Here is a 25893-nt window from a genome sequence, read left to right as displayed (position 1 = left end):
TCTCTCTCTGCCTTCAAAGAATTTTTACTTTTTAAAAAGCAAGACTGGTACAGAATGCTTTTGTTAATATCTTTTACTATTATTAATACATGTATAGCAAAGTATGAATGAGGTGGCTTAACATTAAGTGCAGATTTTAATTTTGTCAACAAATGGTTGATTTTTTTCTTTTTTGTGCCACCTGTATAAATTATAAATCAATTCTTTACAAAGTAATTTCTTTTCAGGCATAATCCCATTACATTGCATTTGGATATTTAATACTCGTCACGATGCAGGCCCAGTTATTTTAAATTTTGAATGCAGTTTACACCTGATTTGAGAAAAAAATCAAATAGCACAGAAGGCTTATGATGGAAACAATTGTTCTTTGTTTTATTCCTTTGATTCCTTTTTCCCCCCGTAGAAAATCTTTTTTAATTCTTAGCTATTCTGGCAATTTATTTAAACCTTTACTATTACCCTACCTTTATATTTCTAAATAATATAACACTATTTAAAAAAATTAATAGGCTGTATTTTTCAGAGCAGTTTTAGGTTCACAGCAGAATTGAGCGTGGTGGTACAGAGTTCCCATGCCCTCCTTGACCCCACACATGCACAGGCCCCCCTGCTGTGAACACTGCATCACAGCGGTGCACTTAGAGTGAATTAGCCGATACTGACATGGCATTGTCGCCTGAAGTCATAGAGTAGAGTAAGGTTCACTGTTGGTGTACAATCTTTTTAAACTCTTTATTGGTTTTGAGAGAGGGAGAGAGAGAAACTTTGATTTGTTGTTCCACTTATTTATGCGTTCATTGGTTGATTCTTGTATACGTGCCCCGACTAAGGATTGAACTTGTGATCTATACCCTCTAACCAGCTGAGCTACCCATCCAGGGCCTCATTGGTTGATTCTTCTGTGTGCCTTGACTTGGTATTGAACTTCCAACCGTGGCATATTGGGACTGAGCTACCCAGCCAGGGCCTTGGTATTGCATGTACTATGGGTGTAACGAATGTATAATGACATGTATCCATCATTACAGTATCATAAAGGTAGTTTCAGTCCCTGGAACAGCCTCTGTGCTCTGCCTGTTCATCCCTTCCACCCGTCCCAACCCCTACCCGCCACTGATCCTTTCGCTGTCTCCAAAGCTCCGCCTTTTCTAGACTGTCCTGTAGTCAGAACCATAGAGTACGCAGCCTTTTCAGATGGCTCCATTCTCTTAGTAATAAACATATATTTAAGGTTCCCCTGTGTTCATGGCTTAATAGTTCATTTCTTTTTAGTGCCGAATAATATTCCGCTGTCTGGATATACTACATGCCACAAATGCCCTTTATGCATATATACTCGTCATATAAATCTAGAGTTGAAATTAAATGCATACAGTTTAAAATTTGATAAAAATATAAATTTGATAAAAATTGCCTCCTGCAAAGATTAAACCAATTATAGCCGAACCAAAATCATTTCACAGAGCCTTGTGAATATTGTATATTACAATTTTTTGTCAGTTAAAAATGGAAATCAGAGTGTAATTTTTATTTGCATTTTCTCATCACAGGCAAGGTCGAGCATCTCTTCATATATTTAAAAGACATTTCTAACTTTTCATGAAGGCGTAGCAATCATTTCTAATAACTGAGAGCTGTTTTCACTCATTGTTCCTCGTTTTGTGAATGCAGTGTTTAAGTTGGTATAATTGCATTTTAGACATCCACATAACCTTTTGGTATAGTTGCTTTATTATTATGTATCCATCTTATCAATTCATACTAGTTTTTGAGCTTTTAGGATATTTTTAAGAGCTCTTTTTGCTTGTTGAACTTTATTTCAAAAAAATTTGTGGCTGTATTTTACACATTTGATACATTGTTACATATGTAATATTAGTTCTCCGAGAAGCCCCCAAAACATGGAATGGGTATTTGAGTTTATTTCATTCACCTCCTTAATTTTGGCAGATGATGAAGCAGACAGGTAAGCTGGGAGCTAAGGGTAATGAGTGACAGTTCTGAGACTCTCACTCATGTTTGTTGACTCCTGACTCCAGGCACTTTCTGTCCCACTGCTAAGACTTGTTATAAATGAGGAGTATTGCCACGGCTTTGATTTTGTTGACTTTTAAAACGAGCCATCACTACTGTTGACATTATCTGTACTACTTTTTAACCTTTACTTGCATTTTACTTTTAGACTCTCTGTGTTGGCATGACACTGATATTTTAAAATTCTGGTCTTACTCCTTTGAACTTGCCAGTTGTTTTTGTTAAACTTATGTTCCATTTACAGTACCGTTTGGTTTCTTATCCAGTAGTAAGTCAGAGGAGGATGTTTTTTTCCTCTGTGTTCGTTGACTTTGCCCTCAGCCAACACTAACACCCGTTTCGCGAGGGCTTTTGTCTTTATCCAAGTGTTCCACTCTGCCCCTGCAGCCCAGTGCGAGGTCATGGCGCCTGTCTTTTTTTTCTTCCCATGAAATTAATAACTTGCTCCAACAGTAGTTTGTTCTAGGACATTTCAGCCAGATGGTGGAAAGTTCTTGGGGTAATATGGCAGCCAAAACAACACTTTGGCTTTTTAAAGTTGACTTTGTTTTGGTGATTGTGTAATGAAAATCTTCTGAAGATTATACAAGGACATTAAACAAGAAAGATCTGTGAGCTTACAACATTTTTCATCTTTTAAAAACCACCATACTCAGCATGGTAGAATTTTGGTTTCTTTCAAGTATTGGTCTCTCTGGCTCTTTTCCTTGATTATTTGGCACTTGATAGCCCAATTAATATATTTTAAATTTTGTTTTCATGGGAACCTAACATTGCTTTGAATTTTTTTGAGCATCGCAGAAAGTTACAGAAGAAATGACATCAGACATAACATGACAGTTAGTGCCTAATGCACTAACTTACAAATGAGAAAACCGAGACCCCGAGGTGGCTGTAGGCTGGAGACAACACAGCGAGCTCATGGGGAAGGAACTTAGGAGCAGGCCCTGGGTTTTCTAACTTCGGGCCGCTGACTTCTTGCAGACTGCACTGTGGCTCAGTTTTCATTTGCTCTTATTTCAATATGTCATCAGATTTTAATCAATAAAAGTTTAATATTATGGCAGTCCTCTGTTTTTAGTTCTTGATTAATTTAATTTTCAAACAGATGATACATTTATATTGTTCAAATACCCAAACACATAAAAGTGCTCATAAAGGATCTGTGGTCAGAGTCAGATTAGGTGTTATCCTCGGCCTGTCTCTCATGATATTTTTTTTCCAGGAAATTTCCCGAGGGAGACAACCAGTTTGGAGCAAACCGGTTTCTCTAGCTCATTTTCTTTATGCCCTCCCTGTTTTAAAATTTTAAGTTAGACGTAGACACAGACAACAGTGTGGTAGTGACCAGAGGGGCAGTGGGAGGTGGGGAAGGAGGGAGAAGAGGGCAAAGGGTGATGAGTGGGGATGGAAGGAGAGTCACCTGTAACTTATCTCTTCTCATGAATGTGTGTTCATTCATATGCTACACACTATCCTGCTGTCTTTGTTCAGCATTACATCATGAGGTGCGTATTTCAATACAGTCTTTCAAAAGCAGATGGGATAACTTGGTTTAAAAGGCCAGCATAACCCTGATACTAAAGCCTAATTATAACATTACATAAAAAGAAAGTAGAAAAATGTTTTAAAAATTAGCAAGTTGCATCTAACAATATATGGAAAGGATAATACATCATAACCAAGTGGAGCTTGTCTCAGGAATGCAGTATTATTAACACTTGAAAATCAATCAGTATTAATACACTACATTGACAAAATAAATGAGAAAAGCCATATGATGTCTCAGTAAATGTGCAAAAAGTATTTGAGCAAATCCAGTATTCATTCTTGAGAAAAACCTCAGCAAAGTAGGAATACAAGGAAGCATCTACCTGATGTAGCTGTGGTTTAAAGTTAAGGGCCTCTTGGTGGGGAGCCATCCTTGTATTCCTAGTGGGCCCCATCTAATCAGAGTGCTTAAAGGCAGAAGAGGAAACCAAAAGGGTGGGTCAGAGAGATGTAGTATGAGGGGTCATTCAGAGCCAGCATTGGCTTTGATGATGGAGGGAGGGACCTATGAGTCAAAGAATGAGGTGGCCTCTGTAAGCTGGGAATTTCCCTCGCTTACAGCCAGCAAGAAAATGGAGACTTGGGTTTTACAGCCAGGAGCAGCTGAATCTGCCAACAACCCAAACGGAGGGAAGTGGATTCTGCCCTAGAGCCTCCAGCAGCTTGCTGATACCCGATTTCAGTCCCTTGAAGCCTGTACTGAAACTATAGAACTGTATGATAGTTCTTACCGTATTTGCTGTGTGTAACGTGCACCCACACCTTATGCTAATTCCCATGGATAATGCACATCCTTATTTTTCCCTCAAAAATTTGGGCGTGAAAGTGTGCATTATACATGGCAAAATACCGTATGTTTTCTTAAACTACTAAGTTTGTGGTGATTTGCAAATGGCAACAGTATAAAAACTAATGAAACATATCCAACTTGTCAAAGCAGGTAACTTTAACTTATTAAAAATTTAAATATAAAATTGTAGCTGGTTCATTCCATTTAATATTTGTTAAGTACTTACTATTATATCTTAAGTTCTACTAGGTAGTTACCCATAAATAGCAGTTTTAATGTGTTTAATGCATATATTTTATATGTGTATGCTCAAGTACAGAATGTTATTCTTATGTGTACATATGTTTTTAGTGTACATAAATAAATAGAATCGTGTTACAGTTTCTCCACTCAGAACTGCTGAGAGTCACCTCTGGGTGGACGGCTAGTACGTCGCTGTGGAAACCCTGCGCCGTGTGCATCCTCCGTATTTCACGTCAGCGGCTTCTCGGGAGCGGGCACCTGCACTGCTGCTGCCTTGCAACACCACCGATAGTGACCGTCTTTATGTCATTTATCTGTTACTGCATAAGAAAGTCCCCTAAAACTTGGTTGTATAAAACAGTGTCGTTTCAGTTTCATAAAATCAGGAATCTGGGTACAGCATCGCTTGGTGTGTCTGGCCCAAATGTCTCATAACGTCGTGGCTGAGCTTATTGCTGGGGCCTCAGCTAAAGAGGACCTGCTTCCTAGATTTCTCACTGGGCTGTTGGTGGGATCCAGTTCCTCGAGGACTGTTGGCCTGAGGGCCTCAGTTCCTCACTGGCCGTTGCCTGGAGGCCTTTGCCGGGTGGACATTTCCATAGGTCAGCTCACAGCAAGGCACCTGGCTTCCCCCAGGTAAAGCAAATGGAAGAGAGAGGGCATGCCCAACACAAGCCGCCTTCTCTTTGTAAGCTGATCTCAGAATTGGCATCTTACCACTTCCGCTGTATTCTCTTTGTTAGGAGCGTGTCACTGGATTCAGCCTACACTCAAGGGGAGGAAGCTACACAAGGCCATGAATATTAGGAAGCAGGGGTTGTTGGGGTCACTTAGAGGGTGTCTTCCACAGTCCTCAGACATACTTCTGGGCATTTTTCTTTGGCGTATATACATATACCGGGTCATTGGTTGTTCTCTAAAGTGACTTCACTGATTAGTTTTCCCATCAGCCCTATGGAAGGGTTTGTATATCATCATATGCTTGCCACCGCTTTGCATTTTCCAGGGCGTAAAGGGACAGCATATTGTTTTAACTGACCAATTTATATCTTTCGCTCTTTTATTCTAGTGGAGTTCTTGCCTTTTTTTCTTGCTATTTGTAGGGATTGCTTGTAATATTCTAGATACTGGTTTCTTGTTCTTCCTTCCACTCTGTCATCTTCCTGTTAACTTTGTCCAAAGTTTTATTTGTTGAACATTAGTCTTTAATTTTGATGTAATTAAATGCTGCCTTAGTTTTTGGCTTTGTGGTTTGTGCTCTTCAGCTTTTATTTCAGAAGTCCTTGATTGTGCTTATGTTACAAACGTATCATTATACATTTTCTTCTATTAACTTTAGTTTTGCCATTTACATCCCAGTCTTTAATTCATCTGTAGTAGTGTAGGTATTTGGTATGTTGTAGGATAGGGATGAATCATTATTTTTCTTTATGAAATGAGCCAGTTTTTCCTAGCACCGTCTTCTATACAATTTTTTTTCTGCATTGATTTGTGGGTCTGTTTTATTGATTATGCTATTACAGTCATTCCATTTTTTTTCTTCCCTTTATTCCCCTCAACCCTGCAACCCCCTCCCACCAGCATTCCCCCACCTTAGTTCATGTTCATTGGTCATGCATATATAAGTTCTTTGGCTTTTGCATTTCCTATGCTATTCTTAACCTCCCCTGTCTATTTTGTGCTTACCAATCATGTTTCTCATTCCCTGTACCTTTTGCCCCATTCTCCCTCCTCCCCCTCCCTGCTAATAACCTTCTATGTGATCTCCATTTCTGTGATTCTGTACCTGTTCTAGTTGTTTACTTAGTTTGTTTTTGTTTTTTGTTTTTTTAGGTTCAGTTGTTGATAGCTGTGAGTTTGTTATCATTTTACTGTTCATATTTTTTATCTTTTTTTCTTAGATAAATCCCTTTAACATTTCATATAAGAAGGGCTTGGTGATAATGAACTCCTTTAACTTGACCTCATCTGGGAAGCACTTTACTTAGTGCCGGGTAGATAAGGTAGTGCTGGGAAGATATACTTAACTATTAGTTTGTTGTTTCATAAAAATTAAAGTCAGCCTGTGAAGTTCCTGGAAAAAAATCTGTTGAGAATTTTGGTTGGTATTGCATTAACTTTAAGATTAATTTGCATAGAATTTAGATCATCCATTTAGAATTTAGATCATTCCAGTTAGATTATTCTCTGTTGCCTTTATCAGATTAAGTAGCCTCTTGTGTTTTGTGTATTTTGTACTGAAAAGATATTTCTGTCAGCAACAACTCCATTAAATATGTGGTAGAATTTAAGCTTCCCAGTTCTAGAATCAAGTTATCTTTAATTTGTTTAATGAGCCTCATTTAAGTAGGTAGTAAGTATTTTTCTTCGGGCTTTCCATGAATATTTCAGTTCTGTAAAAATATTTTGATATTCTTTTGGAGTTCTTACTCTTTTTGCTGTTGTCGAGATTCCCATTTTCCTGGTCTAAAATGTTATTGGTTGCCATAATAACGATACTTAAATTTTTGCAATAACTGAAGGTTTCTGGATGCATTTATTCCTCTTTTTAGCTCCCTTCTCAGCTAAAATTTTGTTTCCTTTTTTTTTTTTAAAGATTTGTTTCTAAAAGGGATAATGATCTCGGGAGGAGAAAAAATAGTCCTTTATAAATGAAATATGCATGATAAACAGGAATAAGGTATTTACTGTTCACACTTTGCTGAACATGCACACTTGGCCTTGAGACTGTGGACACTAGGGGCGGAAGAGGTACATTACGCCACTGTTCTCATTGTGAAGTGACTGCCAGCTTGCGAAGGTGTTGTTGCCTTTCCCACACCGTGATTTCTCTCCAGCTTTACAATCCGAGCGTTTGTTTCCGCATTACAACTGAACGGGGATGAACCTAAGGCCTCTAGAGTGGCTCTAAAGTGCGGTCCTGGCAGTCATCGTCCCCACTGTGCTCTGATAGACCTGTCACTCAGTGGGAGACGGGACGGGAAAACAGAGAAGTTATGGGTACCTGACGCGGGTACGTGAGCCAGTGACTGGGAAAGGGTCTCATGTTCGTTCTTAACCTAATTTTTATGTTAAACATATTAGTATTTTATATAACCTAGGAACATGTTGAATATTTAGGTTTGAGTTCTTAACGTGTAGTTTATTCAGTAAAGAGCCGTGTCCTCATGTTCCAGACTGATCATTATTCTGTGTGGTTTCCTGTTTCTCCAGAGACATCACATATGAAATATCAGTAGAAGCCATATCGACAATGGTTGCTTTCCTTTCCTGCCAACTCTTCCACAAGGAGGTTTTGCGACAGAGCATCAGTCACAAGTATTTGATGCAAGGTCGATGGTATGTTTCTCTTAGATTTGTCTGCGTTTTTAACTGAACAGTCCTAGGGATGTAAAGGACAGCACGGGGAATGTAGTCAGTGGTGTTGTAATAACGATGCATGGTGCCAGGTGGGTACTGGAGATACTGGGGGGGTGGGGGCACTGTAAATTATATGATTGACTAAGCACTGTGCCTGAAACCAATATAAAATAAAATTGAGTGTTAACTGTAACTGAAAAACTTAAAAGTAAATAACAAAAAAATAGATTTGTCTAGTTTTTAATTACATAAATCTGTATTTTTGGTCTTGTACTCTTACCACAGTATTATTCCTCCGATTGTTCTGTCAGCACTTCAGACCCAGTACACAAGGAACTGAATTTTTGTTCAAACTGCCCATCCTTCCTGTTTCCTTTATCCCCCAGCTTCGTTACCTTCTATAGTGTTTTCTTTGTAGAGCTGAAAAGTGCAAGTCATCTTTCTTCTTGCTTCTCTGTCATCCCGTCTGAGCCGTCACCCAGTTGTATTTGTTCATTGAAATTAGTTTTGGTTCTTCCCTTCTCCCCAGTCCCGTCTGACCCGCTGTAACCTGTGCCCCACTGCCACGTGTGCAGACTGCTGCAGCGGCCTCTGACTGGCTGTTTCTCCTTTCATTCAGTCACAGACTTTCACTGAGTGCTCACCATGTGCCAGACATGTTAGCATGTGGGGCTGTACTCTGAGCAGAAGCTTACAGTCTTCTAGTGGGTGGGGATGGGAGCGGATGAATACTAGACACACACACCTCTGCCTTCTGTCGACACAGTCTTTGCAGAGTTTTGTAACGTAAAGGAATGACAAATAAAGTAGCTTTCACTCAAGTTCTCAGGGCGTTGGGAGCTTTGATTCCTCACATCCTTCTCACTACCTTGGGTATCTTCATGGCACCTGCACTGGTAAGAGGGAAAGGGGCCTGAGCTTTTGGCTCAAGAGTCTATTGAGAAGTTTCGTGTAGATTGCAGAAATTGATCTGTCGCCAACTTGTGGACATGTATTCCTTTCCACCTATTTTTTCTCCCTTCTCCTTATCCCATGACTTAAAAACAGAGTATTAATATTTTTAAAAATCTATATACATATAGATATATTTTTGCATACATGCATAAATTGAATAGTTTCATACTTAAAAAGTATAGTCTTTTTGTACTATTGCTTTCTAATTCTTGCTTTCCCCTACTGATTCTATATTACTACCTCCCTTCAAGTGCCAGATACACTATTGTGCACTGAATTTATAATTTTTACCTGTTATACAGATTACGAATAAATTAAGTTTAAGAGCTGAAGTGAGTTGACCAGTGACTAATGGCATAGTAAGGAGGGAAGACAGAATGAAGCCTCAAGCCTGACCTCAAACCCCACGGTCTTCACTGTCATATGACAGGCTAGACTTTAAATTGTGATAGTCCTTTTGTTTTAATAGGTTATGTAGATTGTATTTATCGTTGCATAAAACCAGGTGGCTCTCATAAGTATGAGTTTGATTTTCTTCTCTTTTCTTCCTGCGTAGTCTTCCATACACCAGCAAACTTGTGAAAACCTTGTTGTATAACTTTATCAGACAAGAAAAGCCGCCGCCTCCAGGAGCACACGTCTTCTCCCAGCATTCGGAGGGGGGCGGACTGCTGTATGGACTTGCGTCAGGAGTAGCAAGTAAGCCCTATCGGATTTGCCTCAGCTCTTCAGTGCGCAGAAATCTGTGTTTAATTCGCCATAAGTAACTTCGCTCCCTTGGCTACCTCTCCTGACAGTCTCATATTGGATTTGTGCAGCTGTGTAAATGTGCATACTGGAAATAATTTAAAACATTAATTTTTACATTCAGTGCAGTGATTTATGCATTGAAATGTGTGCGAATAATGAATAGGTTGAAGGTACTGTTTTTCAAGAAAAATGATTGTAAATAAATATGCATATTAACATAAGTTCTAGCTGTACAATATAAAAACAATTAAGTTCTTGGAAACGTACCTGCTTGTGTTTTGTAAGGTAGTTCTGTTTTAGGGACGTCATTGGTTAGGATTTTACATGACTAGTTGGGTATAGTTTTCTTGTTATACTCAGTGTTTCATTGGTTAATGACTAATTTGTATATCTTGAAGAGTTTTGTTATAAAATCGAAAGTGACACAGATGTGCATTTTCTCAGATTAGAAGCAAATTTTGTTAACTGAAGAAAGTCCTTTCCCACCATATAGTACAGCCTTGTTTCCGCTCACGGCGATCTGACCTGCAGACTCCAGAGGTACACAGGAACCTCTGGTTCTCCCTTTGTGGGTGCGGAGGACCGTGTCATGAGAGGTTATGCAAACTGAACTTTCAGTTTATTCTGAAGGAGAAACAAAAAGTAGACTGACACTTTGGTAGTTGTAAGGTCTGCACGGTGCCCTTAGCAGATGCTGTACCTAATTACACAGTGCAGAGTTCAGCTGTTTGAAGGAATGTTTTTTAATCCTCACCCAAGGAAGCGGGGTGGGGAGGGGGAGAGAGAAACAGAAACATTGATGTGTGAGGGAAACATTGATTGGTTGCCTCCTGTACACGCCCTGACCAGAGATTGAACCTGTAACCTAGGCATGTGCCCTGACTGGGAGTTGAACCTGCAGCCTTTTTGGTGTATGGGATGATGTTCCAACAACTGAGCCATGTGGCCAGGGCTGTTTGGAGGCATTTTAAATGGAACTGAGAAGACTTCCAGTCGAGATGATGGCATAGATAAGTGCTGTACCCCAAGCCTCCCAGAACCACAACAGAATTACAACTAAACTACAGAACAACCGTCATTCAGAACCACTTGAAATCTAGGTGAATGGAAGTTCTACAAATAGGGATTTAAAGAAGAAGCCACATCGAGAGCGGTCAAAGGGGCGGAGACACGGAATGGGCTGGTCCCACACCTGTGTGTGTTGGGAGGGGATCTCAGCTGTGGAGGTCTTTTCTGAGGAGTGAAGGGTCCCAGCCCCACACCAGGTTTCCCAGCCCAGGGTTCTGGTGCTGGGAAAAGAAATCCCTACAACTCCTGGCTGTAAAAACCAGCAAGGACTATAGCGGAATAAGACGGGACTTCTGGAGTCACAGGCAGTTCCTCTTAAAGGGCCAGTGCACGGACTTCTCACACTCCCTCAGAGCTCCAGCGCTGAGACAGCAGCTCGAAGGGGTCAGGGGCATACAGAGAACTGAATTATCTGAGAGCAAGGGGGGCAACTTTATGTCAGATGCAACTGCTGGCAGAGGCCATTATTCCTTTTCTGAGACCCCCTGAAATGGAACTGACTGGTGGGTGCCAAGTCTTCTGGCTCGCACTGTTCACCTTCCTTGGTGATTTGCTGAGAGCCTGCCCCACCTGGCTTGCCAGCTCACCAAGCCGTTACCTGTGGCTTTTCCAGACAGACTGCCTGTAGAGACTTTTCTAAAATCCCTCAAAGGCTCACAAATTGCAAACAAGCAGCATCTGGTCATAGTGTACCTGTAACTCTTGCTAAGTGGTCTCAGGTCTGGCACTAGTGGCAGCTGGCCTTGATTGGCAACTTAGCCTCTCCTGGGCACCTCCAAGCCCAGCACAAGTAGCAGCCATCTGCAGATTACTCTGGCTTGTTCTGGGTGGCCCCAGGTAGGCCACAGGCAGTGACTGAGCTTGCACCTGCCAGGAGGTCCAGAGCCAGTGCACTCAGTGGATAGCTTTGGACCTTGCTGAGTTACAGTGCTGCCACCTCCACGAGTGCCACACCCAAGGTGCAGGCTTGGTGAGCACCAAAGCCCCGCTGAAGCCAGTCCCAATCCGTAGAGTCGACTCCTACACAGCAGCTCCTCCACTGTAGTCACAGTTGGTCCTCACAGCCGAAACGCCTGGTAGTCAGTCCCTCCTGGTGACGCCAGCAGCAGTCAAAGTGCACATAGCCCACACAAAGACACCCCTGGAGCACCCAGCTCGGGTACCTGGGGGCTGTGCCACTGGGCCCTACAAGACACCTACTACATTAGGCCACTCTACCAAGTCTGGGAGATGTAGCAGCTCTACCTAACACATAAAAGCAAACTTAGGGGAGCAGCCAAAATGCAGAGACAAAGAAACAGGTCCCAAGTGAAAGAACAGGAGAAATCTTCATAAAAAGAACTAAATGGAGGCAAGCAAACCTCCAGATACAAAGTTCAGAACAGTGATTTTAAAAAGTGCTCAAGGGAACTTAGAAATTCAACAGCATGAAGAAGGACATAGAAACCATAAAAAAGAACTAGTGAGAAAGGGAGGATACACCAGTTAACTTAACTGAGATAAAGACCAGTTTATGGGGAATTAACAGTAGAGTAGATGAAAGCTGAAAATCAAACCATCAATTTGGAATATAAGAAGCAAAAAACACCAAATCAGAAAAGAAAAAGGAATCCGAAAAGTTGAAGGTAGAGTGAGGAGCCTCTGGGACAACTTCAGGTGTACCGACATTCACGTCATGGGTGTGCCAGAAGGAGGAGAGAGAGAGCAAGAAATTGAAAACCTACTTGAAAAAATAATGACAGAAAACTTCCCTGACCTGGTGAAGGAAATAGACATACAAGTTCAGGAAGCACAGAGTGCCAAACAAGATGAACCCAAAGAGACCCACACCAAGATACATCATAATGGAAATGGCAAAGGTTAAAGGCAAAGATAGAATCTTCAAAACAGCAAGAGAAAGGCAGTTAGTTACCAGTAAGGGAGCTCCCATAAGACTGTCAGCTGATTTCTCAACATTAACTTTGTAGGCTAGATGGGAGTGGCAAGAGATACTCAAAGTGATGAAAAGCAAGGACCTACAACCAAAATTACTCGACTCGGCAAAGTTGTCATTTAAAATTGAAGGACAGATAAAGAGTTTCACAAACAAGAAAAAGCTAAAGGAGTTCACCACCACCAAACCAGTATTATATGAAATGTTAAAGGATCTTATTTAGAAGAAGAAAAAATATGAAATTATGAACAGTAAACTGACCATAAGTACATGTCTATCAACAGTTGAGTCTAAAATCCAGAATAAACCAACAAACAGACCCGAAACAGGCTCAGCTACAGAGAACATTTTGATAGTTGCCAGATGGCAGAGGGAGTTGGGAGGATGGGTGTAAAAGATGAAGGGATTGAAAGTACACATTTGTTGTTACAGAGTAGTTGTGGGGATGTAAAGTACAGCATAGGGAACACAGTCATTAATATTCTTTTCTGTTTTTTAATTTTAATTGTTCAAATACAGTTTTCTGTCTTTTACTCCCAGCCCAGCCCACCCACCCAGCCCTCCCCACCTTCCTCCCATTTCTACCCCTCCTAGTTTTTGTCCATGTGTCTTTTATAGTTGTTTCTGTAAACCTTTCCCCTTTTCCCCTGAAATTCCCTTCCCTCTCCCCAGTCATTAATATTCTAATAACTGTATGGTGGAGGATGGGTACAAGATTTATTGAGATGACCACTTAGTAAGTTGTATAATGTCTAATCACTGGGGTATATGCCTGAAACTAATACAATATTATATTTAAACTATAATTGAAAAATAAAAAATGATTCAGTGGAAAAAATACTAAGAATAAAAATCGAACTTTGAAAGAATAAATGGAGCTGAATTCCATAGCCGAATTATGGCTGTAGTATCCTCTCCACACTCAGGGAGGTCAGTTTGATGTGAAAGTGTACTGTGCAGTAACTTAATTAGATCATGAATCATGGGAATGATCTTGGATTAAAAGACCTCTCTGTTGACTTTAGAAATTGACCTGTGAACCAGGCTGTCTAGATTTGCCTTCCTTTGATTTCTTTTAATTATGAGTTGAATTACGTTTGTGATCACTCATGGCTTTGTCTTTGGTGCTGAGCAGGCCGCCGGGAATGGTGCAGGCCTTTGCTCTCTGACTTACTCCTGCCCACTGCCCTCGTAGTTTCACAGGAGGGGGCCAAGCACAGCTTGTTCGTTCGTGGCCATGCAGGCAGCACAGGAACGGCTTCTTGGACCCCGCGAGAAGGCTTCCTGAATCCATTAGTGTTTGCTTCTTTTAGTAACTAAACTGGTATAGGTATTTAAAAGTTGAGTATTTTGCAAAACTCCAATATGGGAGATTTTTGGGAGGAGATAGTGTAAGGTCAGTAATTGCTTTCTTAAAACAATGACCGTTTCTTTTAAGTAAACATAGACTGAGTGTGTTTTTAGTTTTTCTTGACGGTGTGTGTCATCAGAATGAAGTCCAGGGTGGCATAGTGTGTCATTAGTGCCAGGTGCCAGAAAACTTATAAATTTTAGATCTGCTCTCACCTAGTTAGCAGTGTATTGGAAGGAAGTCGCTCACTTGTCCTCCTTCCCAGCTTCCTTCTCTTTGGAATGAGTAGGTGGGGATAGGTGGTCTCTGAGATTATTTTGGTAGAACTTTCATTGATTCCGTGGTCTTCTCCCCCACCACCTTCTTCATGAAAGTTTAATATATAATTAAGGGCACTGAAAGATTTAGGACTTTTAGTGTTTATAGTCAAAGCACATTTTATAAAACTTTTCTCCTGAATTTTTACAAAACTATATATGCAAATATAAATCATGATGGAGTAATTATTCCTTATTTCCCAGTATGTGACTCAGAGGATCGTGAAAACAGTAAAAGGACATTCTCCTAAAAAGCAAAGCTGTGTGTACTGTGGGCAAGTAAGATGTAAAGTTGATCAATCACATTATGTAATTTTGAAGTAAGCCACATTCTAGGAAAGTCTGTCAAATTGACCCAGAAAATTTGAATTGTGTGGTCACTTTTGTGATCTTTTGGTTGGTAGTTATGGAATGTTCTTACTTTAATATTGGCTTGAGAAAATGTGATTTGGATGCTCCTCCCTGAGAAGAAACCATGTTGCAAAGCCATATGCGAATTATAATCTCTTTTGGATCACATTAATTTTCACTGAGATTGAAGTTTTCCTGGATATAGAAAGTGTTTCCTTTCATAGCTCTCTGTGTATTGTATGTTTTACTGCAGTTATTTCCTTTGAAACAGCATGCCTGTTTTGGAAAACTTGATGGTTTTGGATGGTGAGGATAGTTGGCATCGGCAGGGGAGGAGGAGAGTCCTGGCGCACGCACCAGGCCCAGATGGGTCGGGAGCCACGTGTCTGGGCCCTCCCAGGACGTGGGCAGGGCCTTCCCAGTTAGTTCTAATTTTTTCCGGGTTTATTTCTAATTATTCTATTATTTGTTTCCTAGATTCCAGCAAAAACGCTCTTACGTCTGCATACCTGACACTTTTTCATGCCTTCCCTTGGATTTTTCTCTTTAACCTAGAATCCTACCGCCTCCTCTCTATCACTCTGATTTTCTGCCCACCTAGCCACTAAGGTTCACCCCAAGTACCACCTTCTTCACGAAGACTTCCTTCTCTCGCCACAGCAAGATGCGGTCTTTCCTGTGGCACTTACCCTGCCGTGTTGTGGTTAATATGTAGAAGCTGCATCTCCCTTTGGTGGCTCTGCGCACAGTCCAGCAAGAGCAAACATATTAATAACATTTCTGAGTCTACTGAGCAATTTTTCATGCATCTCACCCAATTTGCATAGCAGCCTTGTGAAATCGATGGTTTTACCCTTTAATGTGATATAGAGATGTGTCTTATTATTAAATTACTTGTCTAAAATCATGCAGAAAAGAGGTGATCTTGGTTTGTACTTGAGCTTATTAGTTTCTTTGACTCCAGAGCTTTGCTCTCGTCTTTCGTCGTCACTGCCTGACTCCTGGGGGGGGGGGGGTGAAAGAGGCTGCTGCTCCACTTCTTGGGGGTTGTTCACTGTAGTACCCAGCAGAGCACCTCGCATGTGCGGACTCCCAGTAAATATGTGCTGTGCGTGATTAAGTACTGGAAGCTAATCTTGTCTGCAGTCAGGGTAGGTGTGAATGGCCTGTATCATTTATTGAATGCCTTCTATTTATTTGCCAGAAACTTTAGTAGCTACTTTATACACATGGTTGTATTTGCTCTTTATTTTTCTTTTCTAACATTTTATTGTGGAAAATTTCAAAGATGTACAAAAGTAGAGCAAATGGTAGAATGAACCCCTGTCCACCTACAACCCATCTTCAGATATCATCAACATTTTATTAACTATTTTTCCATTTATCTCCAGCCTCCTCTTTTTAGAAAATTTTATTTGGAAATAAAGTTTATACATATAGAAAATTTCCAGAAATGAAAATATTACAAGAAATCTGTACAGATTTATCCAGATTGATTTGTTAACATTTTATTCCACTCATTATATATTTGTATTCTCTTCTCTCTTTTTTAAATCATTCTACATGTCTGTGCACACACACAAAATTTAAAAAAATCATTTAAGGGTAAGTTACACGCATCACGGCCCTTTACCCCTAGATTCTTGAATATGTACTTCCTAAAAGGGACGGTCTGTTATACAACCATATCACACTTATCAACTTTAGTAAAGTTAACAGTCAGCTACCCTTAGAAACAAATAAGGTAGGCATTTGTTTCTAAAATTAAAGAGATAGAGATTTCCCTCTATATTTTAAAAATCTCTTTTCATAGGTATATAATGTCATTTGTGTTGTTCCTAAATTGAAGTTTCACAGTTAGGTTTTCTGGTACCGATGCTCATCAGCTGGTCTGCATGAGACGGAGCGCTCCGCGGTGCAGCACAGCTGTCTCCGTGTTTCTTGTCGGCCCCGCAGGGCACCCCGGATGCTGGGACGCTCTGTGATCAGAGTGTCATAACTAATTAAGAGTTATTAATACTTTTTAATTACTTATGGTAAGGGTTTTCTTGTAGTTAAGGAGAGTATCGAAAATTAACTTGTACAGATTTTTCTCTTTTTTTAGAGGCATTTTTATATGTGTCAAGTGTAATTTATTTTCACTGGAAGTGGTCAGAATGAATTATACATTTATATATTACTTTGTCTGGTAATATTTATAATACATGCCAATAAGCCTCTATTCATCATTTTTCAGTGCAAGAAAAATAATGGTTTTCACCCCCGCTATAGTTTTCTAGTTTAGAAATTCCTCTAATATGCTGACAAATGGAAAAGTATTCAATTGTTATACTGTATTACTGTTTAGAAAAGAATGCTACCGTTTTAAGTAATGTGGTTTTTGAATGAATCATATAATTCCAGGGTTGGGAGAGATGATGATGGAGGTCATACAATGGCTCCCAAACACTAGCCGTCCCTCCTGGGACATTTTTAAAAAACTCGTGTGCAAGTACTTACACCTGGGCTCTCTAAGTCATTAGACGTGAGGTGGGCCCAGGTCACACACATTTCCAGGAAGTGTTCTAGCAGGTTGCGGTACAGCTGGTGTGTTTCAGCCCGTTCACGTGGCGCAGGTCACTTTCCTGTGCTTGATCTGCTCCGCCCTGGGCCCGTCAGGCAGACAGTGGAGCCAGTGCTCCTGATGGCTGAGGAATACGTTGGTTCGAGGCAGCTCGGATGGGTTGGACCGACCCCTTTCTGTGTATTATCTTAGTTTCTCTTCTTACTGCTTTCTGTCTTCTTCGCTGTTGTTGACGGTAAGGCCCAGTTTTACCCGGATGGTTCTTTAAGTCTCACCCTGAGTACAGTGCTCCGGCATGAAATATTACAGATTGGACCTCAGACTGCCCCGATTCTGGACACTGTACTTCTTCATTAGTCTAAATGCCGTGAACTCTTTTGGCAGATAATATTCAGTTATTCGTGAACTTACTGCTACTTTTATCATCTAAGTCTTTTCCATGGTTTTTACATCCTGTCTGTCCCCTTCAGGTTTTTTGTGTACAGGGCAGGCCTTTCAGCGTCTCAGTCACGGTTTTGTTAGGTGTGGCCTGGGCCGCAGGGCTAGCCAGGGAGGGAGATTTGCTTTCATTTGCAGCTCCAACCATCACTTAAAAAATGTTTGGGGGTGTCTGCTTTATGCAGGGCTATGTCCTCGACACTGCTGTCAGAGGTTTGACACATGCTAATTTCTGTGTGGAAGCAGGGCATTGCTACAGGTGGTATATGTAAAATAACAGTGAAAATGAACATACCTGGGAGTTTTGTGACCTTCCTATGTACAATAGATTTATTTCCTGGAGTCCCAGTGAGGATTTGCTGTGGGGGCAGGAGCCTGGTTTCCCTTTAGAGTTAATGAGGATCTCTGAGCTTTCCCCTGACTTGGGACTTAACCACAGGAGCCTCACGAAACTGGGACGAGTAGTCCCCCTCCCCAACCCCCACCGTGGGGGAGACGCCAGGTGAGCACCTCAGGAGTCTGCACCAGGCTCCCCGGCCTTTGCTCTCCATTCTGTGGAGTGCACCACAGGGACCTGGCCGCCGTCTTTTCTCTGGTTCCTGGGCTCCTTGTGGATAAGGATGAATTTCCAGGGGACGGTAGAGAGTCAGGGGATTCAGGTGGAGTCCCAGCTCAGCGCCATCTCCGACGTGTTCTTCGACTCGGAATCTCATCATCTGACTTTATAAAGCTGATAAACCATACCATACCATGCAAGACTTTTCATACCATGTTTTTGTGAAGAATAAGTAGATATTGTGTGTAAAATTTCTTCTAAAAACTATACAAACTCTATCCTCATGTAAGTAACTTTTATTACCTGTACTTCTTGTTAATTAAAACGAAAACGATCGAAAACAAAATGAATATAATTAGATGAAGTTAGTGATCAGAAAATATCTGACACATTTATTCCAGACGATTTAAAAATTTGAGACTATTTTATCTTTTGATTTGCTCGGTCTTTAAAACTCGTGTCAAAACTGTTTGAGACACCGCGTGCATTGGCTACACCAGCCACGTTTCTGCTGTTTCTCCAACTGGCTCCTCGTTGCACCGGTGCGTGGCAGTCAGGAGGGGAAATCTGGTCGTTCAGTAGGCAATATCCTCAAGATACAAGAGCTCTTGTATCCACAAGAGAGTATCCTCGCTTCCCTGCGCTGACTTGTCTTGACGACAGTCACTAAGGCACTATTTCTTTTTTGCTAATTTATCTAATTTTCTTTTGTATTTTGGTAGTTTGTTTATAAAATTAGCCCAAGATTTTAATAAAGACTTGACGCTGACCCAACCTGAATTGTAACACATTTTTCAAGTGTTGATCTAATAAAAGCTCTCTGGAGTACTGGTAGTCTTAGTTAGAGTCAGCAAGGCAAACGGTGTTTAATTCTTACTTGACTCTGTAAGCGTATCACCCTACCTTGTCAGAGATGTTCTGTAACGCAAATGCCCACAGCAGACCCTTGTCTGTATGATTTGTGATGTGGTGGGGGCTGGGCACAGGGTGGCAGCAGAGAGACTGTTCTAACATCACACCGGAGCCTGGGTGGCTCTAGCCTGGGTGGGCATTTATCTCTCATGGTTTGGAGTCGGAGAAGTCTGCAGTCAGGTGCTGACAGATTGGCATTGTGGTGCGGGCTTTCTTCCTGACCTGTAGATGGTCACAGTATATGTTCACGTGGCAGAGAAAGGAAACCTTGGTGTCTATTCCTCTTACAAGGGCACAGATTTTCTCATGGGGGCTCCACCCTGATGTCCTCCTCTAAACTCAGTCACCTCCCAAAGGCCCCGCCTCCTATTACCACCACATTGGGTACTAGGGCTTCAGTCTTTATTTCTTTAGTGGGCAGGGTGGGGGAGGGACACATATTTAGTTCATAATATGTATCAATTAGGTCATGCTGGAATTCCTCGCGCTGATATTTTCAATTTGGGAGGCTACCGGCCTCCTTTGTAGGTTGACAGCTAAGGCATCTTTTAGCTCCAGTCATTCTTTACTTTAAACCACAGCCCTGCCCGGTGGTAGTGGTGAGGGCTCTGGCCAAAGGAGACCACTCACAGCCCATCACCAGAGCAGTAATATGTTAAAAAAAATCATTTCAGAATATGGAAGGGACCTCTCAAAAATAATTCTGTTATTGAAACAGATTTTTTTTCTCCTGATTTTGGAGGTCACTGCTTATATTACCCTTTGAAGGGATTAGCTCCAAATTTTGATAGTTTGGTATTAGGGAGAGGTGTAAGTATCAGACTCTGGCTGTTAGTAGCAGATAGACCAAGAATTGAATCCCAGTCCTGCTACTTACTGACTAGGGGTTCTTGGGCTATTTAACCTCTTAGTGAGTCTGATTCCTTATGGTAAAATGTAGGTAATTCCTTCCTTTTTAGGGATTCTGAGATGATCAAATGGGCAAAAGTATAGGAAAGAGCCTGGCACCTAGTAGGTGCACAACAGAAAGTCACTATTATTATAACAGCTAATACACAGTAGTATGTAAAAGATAACTTTTATTTAAGAACAGAAAAAAAGCCAGTGACCATATAATGATTTACAAGTTTACTCAGAATTTTAATGTAAATAAATTATGAAAATATCTGTTATTTGGTATAAACATTTATTTAGTGTTTCTTTGGATTCCATTCTTATTTCTTTGGCCTTGTTTTTTAGTGTATTTTTAAGCTTTTAAAGTGTCTCTAACACCTAAAAGAAGGTGAAGCAAGGAAGAGTTGACCTTGACATTTCTTCTTGTGTTTTTTTTTAATAAGACAAAACTGTAATGCGATTAATAACTGGGTATTCAGTGTTTTAAGCAGCCAAGCCTAATTAAATGTGTTCTGCCAAACTGCGCTTCCCATCACAAGTATTGAGGTTTTATACAATAACTTCTGATATACGGCTTTTCCATCTGAGTGAGCCATCAAAAATGTTTTTTCCCCTTTGCTTGCAGTGGTGGTGTCCCAGCCAAATCATAAGGCCAAAGTAGCGGTTATTTGTTTAGGCAAATGCTGTAACAGAGAATTTAATAAAGTAGAATTTGAAGATCAACACTCATGTTTCCCCCAACTGCTATTATTGAGAAGGTGATTGAATTCATTATGATAGGTATAGTATACAGTAGTTGTAATTTATTTTACATGATTTTTTTTTCTCTCAAGTTTTGGCTCTTGCTGGGCTGACTCATTGAGAGAAAGAAAAACGATAGTAAGAGGGAAAACTATGTGGCACTCAGAAACAGGCATTTCTGCAAACATTTCTAATTAAAGCACTTTGAATTTTCAAAAAAAAAGTGCTTTGTAAACAATAATTACATTCTTGCTCATTTTTATTTGGAATGATTTGGTAGATTTTATATACTGGGTAAAAGAATGACCTGTTTTCCTCCTTTATTTTTAGGCATGAACTCATTTTTCGACTAATAAATATAGTTTATTTCAGTTTACTATCTCCTCATACTGGTTTCTTGCAGGGACACACTGAGCATTTAGATTAGCATCCACAACACAAAATGACTGGCTGTATTTTATTGTAGAATAGTAATATAAGTTATTTTAACTGCTCTTTGAAAAAAACACAGTATGTGAGATTTTAGGCTTTTTAAAGGTGTTTATTAAATGATATTCACTGGAAGTAATATAGTTTCAAAATATGGCATTTACTTATCTTTTATTCTAGTTGTTTGCTAACAGCTACTCCAAACCCAGTCTCCAGAAATGGCTTTGAACGTCAGTGTGCCATCTTTGTGCTCTCATCTTCTGCCTACCAGATTTGAAGGAAGAGTGAAGCCTCTTTTATGCCACAGATAGTTGGGGAACAAATTCACTCGTAATCCCCAGGAACAATATAGACTAAAGCAGACCATTTCAGATGAAATCTTAGGAATAGCTTTGTAAGGCATGCTTTCAGAGTTTATTTGGCACCAATTGTTTAATCTGATTTTGAGATTTCTGTAACATAACTTATTGTGGAATCTTTAAATGTAAAGATATTTAAAAAGTTAGTAAAATTGTGGAGTTCACATTTAAAAATATATGTTTCATTGATTATGCTATTATAGTTGTCCCAATTTTTCCCACTTTGCCCCCCTCTACCTGGTACCCTTCCTCCCTTAGTTCATGGCCATGTGTCATGCATGTAAGTTCTTTGGCTACTCCATTTCTTATACTGTTCTTAACTTATCTCTGTCTTTTTTGTACCTACCATTTCTTACTTAATCCCTGCATCTTTTCCCTTATTCTTCCCCTTCCCAGCTGATAACCCTCCACGTCTCCATATCTATGATTCTGTTTCTGTTCTGCTAATTTGCTTAGTTTTTTAGATTCAGTTGTTGATAGTTGTGAATTTATTGTCATTTTAATGTTCATTGTTTTGATTTTCTTTTTCTTAAATAAGTCCTTTTGACATTTCATATAATAAGGGCTTGGCGATGATGAACTCTAGCTTTACCTTGTCTGGGAAGCACTTTATCTGCCCTTCCATCCTAAATGATAGCTTTTTTGGACAGAGTAATCAAGGCTGTAGGTCTTGCCTTTCTTCACTTTGAATACCTCTTGCTAGTCCCTTCTTGCCTTCAAAGTTTCTTTTGAGAAATCAGCTGACAGTCTTATGGGAACTGTTGGTACATTTGAAGATATCCCAAAGGCTCCTTAGCCTATCCTTGAGTTTTTTAATTCATTTTTCTTTTTCCTTTTCTGAGTGAATATTTTTTTCTTCTTGTATTCCAAATCGTTGATTTGATTCTCAGCTCCATTCACTCCACTGTTGGTTTCCTGTAGATTTTTCTTTATTCCACTTAATGTAACCTTCATTTCTGCCTGGGTCTTTTTTATGCTGTTGAAGTACCCAGTGAGTTCCTGGAGCATCCTGGTAACCAGGGTTTGGAACTGTGCATCTGATAGGTTCTTTTTCTCCATTTTATTTCATTCTTTTTGTGGAGTTTTGTTCTTTTCTTTCATTTGGGCAGTATTTCTTTTTCTCCTCATTTTGGCAGCCTCTTTGTATTCATTTCTGTGAATTAGGTAGAGCTGTTTTGACTCCTTGTCTTAGTAGTGTGGCCTATTACAGAAAAGCGTACCTGTCTGGATGAATGTGGCTTCTTTAAATCCTTAGTTGTCAGACTTCCTTACAGTTTGATTCCCTGATGTTTCTGGGTGATATTTGTTTTGTAGTCTAGTTGTATTTTTTTGCTGTAGTTGTGCAACGAGTCCTGGTGTGTTTACCTATACCACTGTCTTGACCAGAAATCTAATCCTCACTTGGTAGCGCCATTCCTCCAAATGGGTCCCAAAATGGCTTGGGTTCTAATTTTTTGAGAGCATAAATCTTATTTGAAAAACTGAAGTCATTTAAATGGATGTGCTTTAAAACTGTTAAATATTATCATAGTTAAGTGAGTATAAATTTTTATTAAGCATGGATGTTTGGAATGAATTCAAAGGTTAAATTTATTGAAGGTTATTTACTGACAATTTGTGAATGGTAGTAAAAACTCTCAAATTATAGTTGGTATAGTTTTGAGACCTCCTTTTACATGAATACATATTTTTAAATCTAGTGTTATGAGTTATTTGAAGACTTTACTTTTTCTTCAAGATTTTATTTATTTATTTTTAGGCAGAGGGGAAGGGAGGGGGAGAGAAAGCAAAACATAAATGTAAGAGAGAAACATCGATCAGTTACCTTTCCTATGTACCCCAAATGGAACTGAACCCACAACCTAGGCATGTGCCCTGACTGGGAATTGAACCCATAACCTTTTGATTTGCAAGATGGTGCCCAACCAACTGAGCCATTGGATCAGGGCTGAAGACTTCCCTTTTGAAATGCATTATCAAATAAGTTATGTTGATGGGTGAATATAGGTATGTGTAGATGGGGAGAGATGTTATTACAAATATAGCGAAATGTTCATGTAAAATTTAGGAGATGTGTAAATATGTACGTATTCACTATATAATTCTTTCAGCTTTCCTGCATGTTTGACAATTTTTATAATAAAATGTTGGGGAAAATAGGATCACTATAGGATGAATTAATGTTGTAAATTTCAGGTTCATTAAAAAGTTATCTCTAACCTCATGATTCTTCCAGAATTGTCAGGTAAGATTCTGAAGTCTGAGGTTTGACTAGACTTGGGCTCAATTTTTACCGCAAGTTAATTAGCTCTATAGCCTTATAAAATTTTATAATCTCGCAAAACCTTTCCCCACCTATAAAATTGGAATGATGATTCCTTGTAGGATAATGGTAAATGTCTTAATTTTTCTCCTCTTGTACTCGTTTATAGTCGCTGTGAGCTGGACCGTGGTCCTTGAGGGCTCATTGTATCCAGTTGGATGAATGTGGAAAGAGAAAGGGAGGTGCCCTTCACTGTTATGCCCGGTGGCCTCTAGACTCAGCTTCTGCAAGGCTATAGCGTCCCATGCTTGACAGAGGCTAGACAGAGAAAGGGAGGAAGGAAGCAGATAGCCATTCTCATCAGCGGAATAATGGGTAAAAAAAGTTAGCTTTTGGCATCAGGTAGGACTGAGTGGGAAACCGGGGCCCTGCCTCCTACTAGCTGTGTCACTGTCACTTAACTTTGTTGATCCCTAACTTCCTCATTTAAAACATGGCAGTGAGAGCAAGCATCTTTACCTGTCCGTAGGCTCTTGTTGCATTTAAATAACGTGACAGGTGGTGAGCAGGTTTTTACAACATGATAAATGCTGAAAACAAATACTAGTTTATTTACCTGCCTCATCTTTTTTCCTCTCCCATTTGTTGATTTCTTTAGTTTTACAAGCACTTTAGATATGTTATGTGCTTCATGTTCCTTTCTGCTTACATTCCCCCAACCGCCTTCTCGGGATTATAAAAGAGGGTAAACACTGATCCAGCAGCGACCTCCTTAGCATCCTTAACGGTGACGTCATCAAGGTGAAAGCCGTGCTAGCTGTCAGCTCCACTTTACTGCCTGAGGGAATTACAATGCCACACGTAAACTGGACGACTCATGAAGTACTGTGTTGTGTCAAAGAAGCAAGTTACAAGAAAACACGCTCAGTGTGAGAGTTAAAAGCCAGGCAGAACTAAACTACACTGTGTAGAGTTCAGCCTGAAGAGGACCTGGGTATCATAAACATTCATAGTAATATTTGATGAGAAGTGCAGTACCTCTCCTGCTCACTTTACCAGGGATGACAGCAGTGCATAGAAGCATGTTTTCATTCTTCAGATGTCTTTAGTGTGCAGTTTTATATGAATTTTATATGAATTTATTTACTCCTGTTTGCTGTTTTATATTGTCTCTCCTGCCTTGTGCTATAATCGTAGTATCATTTCAACATATTAATCACTTGAAATGCCTACCCAAACACTTCCCACTCTTGTAAACTCAGTATAGTGGATCTCTGTTTCTTTTAAATGTATACATTTAGGTTCTCTTATGTCTTGGTGTGGCGTATGTCTTGGTGTTGCACGCCACCACAGTGGCTCTCCTTACAACAGTGATGGCTACGTGCCAAACCATTTTCATTGTCCCTCTGATATCCGGGAGCTCCGGGTCCATGCCCCTCAGACGGGGTCAGTTTCGTTCCTCCCCCACATCCGTGGGTTCAGTGTACTCCAGTGCTTCATTCTTCAGGGAGATGTTTGTTGGCTGGTGTTTCGTAACCTTTTCCTCCCTTGTGGTCATCCCCAGGAGCTTTTTATACCATTCGTTTTTAATTGCTACTGCCACTCCTAAAGGAACGTTTACAATCACAAATATCTGTCTGTTTCTGTGCCGTACATATCGGTGCTTTATACATAAAAAGAGTTTGTGTTTTTTAATCCTTTCCAAGTCAAGTTTTCAAGTTTTGCCCCCGTGAGGCGATGTTGCCACCTTCGAGGACGCACAGTGTAAACAAAAACCTGTCATGTGGGTGGATCTGGCTGCCTCCAACTGTGTTTTGGAACTGCCGGGGTGCAGTTTCTGTTCTTTCATGTTTTTTCTGTCCAGGTATGCAGTCTGATTCTGTATTTCCCTCATGCCCTTGCTTGGTTCGCTGTCACAATACTGACAGATCTTAGTGACAATATAGATTTTTTAAATCTTCACCCGAGGATATGCTTATTGATTTTAGAGAGAGAGACATTGGTATGAGAGAGAAACATCAATTGGTTGCCTC

At 40.2% G+C, this 25893-nt stretch overlaps 1 protein-coding gene across 2 annotated transcripts in view; it reads left to right on the top strand.

Annotated features, from left to right (window-relative positions):
* DYM (dymeclin) overlaps positions 1-25893 on the top strand; it is a 280176-nt gene that overhangs the window by 68965 nt on the left and 185318 nt on the right. For both annotated transcript variants that reach the window (XM_037165106.2, XM_037165105.2), the window contains exons 7-8: positions 7835-7960; positions 9492-9634. In XM_037165106.2, coding sequence (XP_037021001.1) covers positions 7835-7960; positions 9492-9634 — 269 coding nt within the window. The remainder of the gene's footprint in view (positions 1-7834; positions 7961-9491; positions 9635-25893) is intronic.

This window comes from Artibeus jamaicensis, unplaced genomic scaffold (genome assembly GCF_021234435.1).
Source record: "Artibeus jamaicensis isolate MK-2021 breed Jamaican fruit bat unplaced genomic scaffold, CSHL_Jam_final contig_354, whole genome shotgun sequence".
In the NCBI taxonomy this organism is placed as follows: domain Eukaryota; kingdom Metazoa; phylum Chordata; class Mammalia; order Chiroptera; family Phyllostomidae; genus Artibeus; species Artibeus jamaicensis.
The sequence above is the reverse complement of the archived record's forward strand: the minus strand, read 5'-3'. Positions and strand labels throughout refer to the sequence as shown.